The 5,780-nt window shown below is 43.5% G+C and overlaps 1 protein-coding gene across 1 annotated transcript; it reads right to left on the bottom strand.

Moving 5' to 3' along the window:
* Window positions 1-1,363: 1,363 nt before the first annotated feature.
* On the bottom strand, window positions 1,364-2,815 carry LOC147440810 (aspartic proteinase nepenthesin-2-like). Its single transcript, XM_086483342.1, has one exon. It carries the CDS (start codon window positions 2,813-2,815, stop codon window positions 1,364-1,366), a length of 1,452 nt encoding a protein of 483 aa, XP_086339468.1.
* Between the last annotated feature and the right edge of the window lie 2,965 nt (window positions 2,816-5,780).

Raw genomic sequence — 5,780 nt, 5'->3', positions numbered from 1 at the left:
AGGGGAACTTGGGCTCAAGGCAAAGGGTATAAGAGGGGCAATGGGTGCACATTAATGGTGTATCAGAGATGAGAGGAGCTCTCTCAAGGCTTGGCTATGGGGAACTCATGGGATCATGGAGAGGAAGATGGTGCATTTTTGGGTTCCCACCAGCCTTCACAGGCGCCTAGCTCCCTTTTTGGTCCCCTAAATACTTTCCACACCCCTCTCCCTTGGGTCAAAAGTCACTGATGACACCTCATTTCCTACCCAAAACAGGTCAACAATGCACCAATTGAAATGAGCCCACAAGGAGAGTCTTGTCGGTTGAAAAGAGAGAGAAAATCTTTGGGGACAAGAGATAAAAGAAGGTAAGAAGGCCCCATTTTATAGATGCAACAAATGCAAACTTTCCAGAGAGCTCAGTTTTGAGCAAGAGAGAGTACACCCCCAACTTCGAGTGGCGAGAACTCTCTTATATATCTTTTATATGTTTTTAGCATATGGATGCTCTATGGACATCTACTCAAAATGAGCTACGCCATTATGTATTTGGTTTCTCCTAATTCCATTTGTGCTCCATGCTAGAAGGCTTCTTCATAAATATCTCTAGGTGCTTATCATAGGTGGTTTCGACAGTGCAATAGTTCTTCCTTCCAATGGTGTGACTCGTGCAAGGCTATAGAGGCACGCTAACAACTCCTCTAAAGCTCAGGATGGCAAATTGGGCAACTATTTGGGAAGAGCACTACAACAACAATCCGGCTCTGAGTACTCCACCAAAACGTATGTCAAGATATTCCATATTTTTAAGGCTGGATGTTTAATCCAAAATTTGAATGTTTACGCACTAAATCATGCTTTGAAAATAAACGTGGTAATAACAACAGCAATATTAGAGGTAAATATTACGGTAATTGTCGCACAAATACTCGTAGTAATATTTAAAATCAGTCTCTCTCCAACTGATTTTGAACTTTTTCTCTACAAAATGCCATAAAAGACCGCGATAAACAACATAGTGTCTTAGGGTCCATAGAATTCTCTTCACCTCAAAGGGTGCTTCCAATCTCTTAGCACTACATTCTTCAATGCATGGATCCACTACAAAAAATGGATCCACTACAAAAATGAAGAGCTCGACAGCCTGTTGTCTTTCTGATGACTTGTCTGTTGGTTTGTTCAAAATCCCCTCAAAATAAGCTCTCTCTCTCTCTCTCTCTCTCTCTCTCTCTCTCTTTTAATGCTTGAATGACAACAAATTACAAGTATGCAAGAAATAGAGAGTGATTGAGTGAGGAAATAGCACGTCCAAATTTGTTGAGTGCACACTGTGCTAACGAATAAAGCACCCTTGTTCAAACGAAGAATGGCCCCCTGTAGTCTAGCACGCATTTGGAGGTGTAAACCCAACCCTCTGATTAGCAAGGTCAAAGGTGAACCGAATGCGTTGCTGATGGAAGTTGCCGATGATAACCGTGTTTCCCACAAAAGGCCCTTCGTCTCTGTCATCGAAGGCTAGGCAAACACGTTTCTCGTCGTTGTTTTGGGTCAGATATTTTAGAGGAATTAGCACATGCTCCGGCGGTATCAACAGGTCAGCACCCCCGACAAAGTGGAAAACGATCGGAGGCACGCCCGCGTAAACTTGATCATCGTCCGGTATGCTGCCGTCGCGCATCCGGTAGCATGTCTCCAAGAAGGAAGCGCGCGTGGCTTGGGCGAGTTGTGGGGCATTAGCGTCGATGGCTGCATTAACTGCGCTTCGGACTTTTGCGTAGACATAGGGAGGTAAGAAGGAAAGGGTGGAGCCACTGTCGATGTAGGTTCCTCCATTGCCGGAATCGGTATTGATCTCGAAGCTGGAGGAAGAGAATCCGAGAAGATCGTTGCCAACGCGGATGTCCTCAAGGTGAATGTAGTACAAGTGTTGCCTCAGACGCACGGGATTGGTGTCCAGCGCAGTGAAGACGGTGCCGGCTGGAGCGGCTGTCAGCTGAGGATCGAACGTGACCGTGGACGCTGCGTTGGAGTTCCAGCGGGGCAGGCAGTAGGAGAAGCTCGCTGAGCCGAGCTGCGAAGGCAAGGAGAAGAAACTGCGGCTCAAGCTAAGGATGCCGTTGGTGGGATTATAGGTGTCGGTCTGTTTGTGGCCGCAACCGAAGATGGTAGCAGGGAAGGCTCTCGTGCCGTCACTGAGCCGAAAGGTGTCGTGGGACAGTACGCCTGTCGACTTGGTGCCGCCCCTGGACGTTTCTGAACCCCGGTATAAGTAGTGGCAATACTTACTCTCTGCTATCCTGGTGTAGCCATCAAAAGCCGCAAGCCGATTGCAGACCCTACTATCACTGGTTGATCCTCTAATATAGCGATACAAAGTTCTGGAGAGGGCGGGGTCAAACACGGGCCGGTCATGAATCTGCTGGTAGCAACGCTCGCAGGGCTTGCATTGCAACCAAGTGAGGGGGCTAGCGGTATCCAAGGTGAGGAGAACGTCGAGTCGTCCTTGGAAGCCGCCCACAGTGAGGCCCACATAGTAGTCTCGTACCCGCCCCTGCGTGAGTGGTGGCGTTATTACTGCAGTTGGCTCAACTTGCAGCGCCCGCCCATGAATCGCCGTCCGGTTGGATAATGAACTGCTCATCCTCTGCATCAATCTGCCACTTAGTAAATTTGCGTTACGGTGCCATATAGAAAGCGTTATCAAAGTGCTGTTGTCAAACGTATTAGACCTACTACTGTTCCCTACAGTTGCCCTCAGCGCCATCGCTACAGTCACGTCCAATATAATTAGTGCTGCCAGTGACATCAGCTTCAATATCAAACTGGTACCCATTTCTGGTCTTCTTAGCGTACGCCAAAGTATTCTGTTCTGAATTGCTTAAAAAACAAGCATTCCATTGACCTTCACTTAATATATCGCATTTGTCATCATTTGAAAAGAGTCGGTGGCAGATCATTATAAAGAAAGAAATCTTCTCCTAGTTATACACGAGAAGCTTTTGACCGATTGCCACCTAATAAATTTTCTAGATTTAATTAGCAAACCACTGGCAAATATAGCATTTGCAACTAATAAAAGTGTGTCAATGCCATGTAGATGCTAGATGAAACTAGCAATTGGTGCTACACATTTGCTTCTAGTAACTTAGTGTAAGTAGATGGATCTAAAAATTATTCCTATAGAGCAAAATGTGTGTTCCTATGAAATTGCTATATGAAATTGTTATTAATTTGAAATTCACTACATTTTTTAGACTGACTGTGTAAAATTATTATTCTAACTAATTGCCCTATAGCAAAAATGGGATTTCCTCTCACTTAAGATACAATATGTCACAAGTTTATGCAACATTACAGGTTGAATGTGATGGCTTGGTCGTGTCGCTTATTTTATAGAGGCTTGCATCACCTCTGGTTTCATCCACCCTTGGTCTTAGTTTGGTGATGTCCATGCCACTCCCCTTAGTCCATCATTTACGCCTTCCATGTACAAGGTAACTAATTCTTTGTCAACTTTAATACATCAATTCCATGCAACCATGTTTTAAAATAACATGCTTGTAATGATTATTTGCATTAGCCTCAAAGTTTGTTTAACTCTATTTTTTACTTGTTTTTATTGCATGGAAAACTCAACCCTTGATATATAAAGCCTACCTAAATTGACATCATTCCAAGTCTACATACTATTTTCTTCACAAGCTATATATCAATTAAACATTCCACGTGGCCCGCTCTTACTAGTCAACCCTCTTAACCTTATTCTTTTAATACATGAACATAACAAGGGATTGTGGATGTTTTATTCACAATATCTTCACCCATACTGAGTGCTCATTCTCCTGCACTCTACAGGGATTTCAAAATGACGTGATCACACTATAATTTCAGGTTAATAACAATAGAAATGCAAAATAACAAATATTTTGTTAATTGACATTCATCTTTTTTGACCTCCAGGGAGACCTGCAGACCGGCTCGTAGCCCGCTGGGCTAATTAGTTGGCCCGCCGGGTAAAGCTATTTGCCCGTCGGGCCCGCCGTGGCTATATAAAGGTGACGCCGATGCTTGTCTTTTCACAAAAGAGGTACATTGAAAAGTCTTCACCAAACTTTCTAGCAGCTTTCCACATTCTCAAAGAAGTAGCAGTAATTTTTTAAACCCTTCCTTATTTTATTGATGTTTTTTTGAGTTTCTTGCGTTAAAACTTAAAAGTTTAAAATTTCTTTTATCAAATCATCGTACGTGGATGCACTAGCACATGGTTGCAATTGCGGTTAGGTGTGTCATTGCAAAAGCGTACGATGATTATGTTTTATATTGCTCCAGTCATTCATGCGTCGGCACATGATTGCAATTACGACTAGGTGTGTTGCTGCTAGAATGACAGGAGCATTTGTTTAAAAGAAGTAACCGTGCGTGAATGCACTCGCACATGGTTCCAATTGCGGCTAGGTCTGTCATTGCAAAAGCGTAGGGTATTATGTTTTATGTTGCTCCCAGTCATTCATACTTCGGCACATGGTTGCAATTGCGACTATGTGTGTTGCTGCTAGAATGACAGGAGCATCTATTTGAAAGAAGTTACCGTACGTGGATGCACTGGCACATGGTTGTAATTGCGGCTAGGTGTTTCATTGCAAAAACGCAAGATGACAATGTTTTATGTTGCTTCCCGTCATTCATGCTTCGGCACATGGTTGCAATTGCGACTAGGTGTGTTGGTGCTAGAATGACAGGAGCATCTGTTTGAAAGAAGTCACCGTGCGTGGATGCACTGGCACATGGTTGCAATTGCGGCTAGGTGTGTCATTGCAAAAGAGTAGGGTGACTATGTTTTATGTTGCTCCCAGTCATTCATGCTTCGGTACATGGTTGCAATTGCGACTAGGTGTGTTGCTGCTAAAATGACAGGAGCATCTGTGTGTAAGTTATCGTACGGTGAGGCATTGGCACATGGTTGCAATTGCGATTAGGTGTGTCACTGCAAAAGCGTACGAGATCTATGGTCTATATTGCACTTTTTCTTTCACGTAGAAAAGATCCAAATGTAGTGGCACATAGTTATATTTCACAATGTGTTGTTTGCAATAATACCATTGCAGGCAAAATGGATCCTTATGCTACTTCAATGATAGAGTTAAAAAAGAAAATTAGACAATTGTTGATTACGATCGTTAGTGCACTAAATCCCGACGATATAGCGCAGATTGTTGCAGATGAGTCTAGATTGCAATCATTATACACTGAGATTGCCTGCAAAATGTTGTTGTTATATCCAGACAAAACAACCAAATCAATAAACTCATTACTGAGCAGTTGGGTGGGCAATTTTCCCAAGATGGCCTCTGATTTGAAAGAGGAATTCTCTCAAGAAGTAGACAAGGGTAAGCTAGAGCATTGGAACACTAGATGGAGAGCTGAAAAGGAGAGATCAAGGCGAGCATCCCAAATAGACACACAGTTTGGCCTAAGCAAGAAAATGCGAATGGCTATCACCAGAGTTGTGGGGAGCAGCCAAGTTGGAGAACCGTTCATTGAGGAGGCTGTTATTGAGGGAACATTGGGTTCTACTACTTCTGTCAGTCACCTGGAGAGCAGTATATACAATTCTGAATGTAGTATGACTATGGGCATTCCAAATAAGTCCATTAAGAAGATCAAGAAACTTGGGTCAGGGGCTTATGGCACAGGGTGGCAAGTTCAAATCAAAGGGATCAGTTTCCTTCCTGCAACAAATACTTATTGTGCCAAGGAGTTTAAAGGAGAGGCCAAGCATCAGTGGAAAAGCTTTGCAT

Source organism: Adiantum capillus-veneris, chromosome 15 (genome assembly GCF_014529385.1).
Source record: "Adiantum capillus-veneris isolate H3 chromosome 15, ASM1452938v2, whole genome shotgun sequence".
Taxonomy (NCBI): Eukaryota; Viridiplantae; Streptophyta; class Polypodiopsida; order Polypodiales; family Pteridaceae; genus Adiantum; species Adiantum capillus-veneris.
The sequence above is the reverse complement of the archived record's forward strand: the minus strand, read 5'-3'. Positions and strand labels throughout refer to the sequence as shown.

What these genes read in the sequence shown, in the direction of transcription:
- LOC147440810 (XM_086483342.1), bottom strand. Translation starts at nt 2,815, where the DNA reads ATGGGTACCAGTTTGATATTGAAGCTGATGTCACTGGCAGCACTAATT.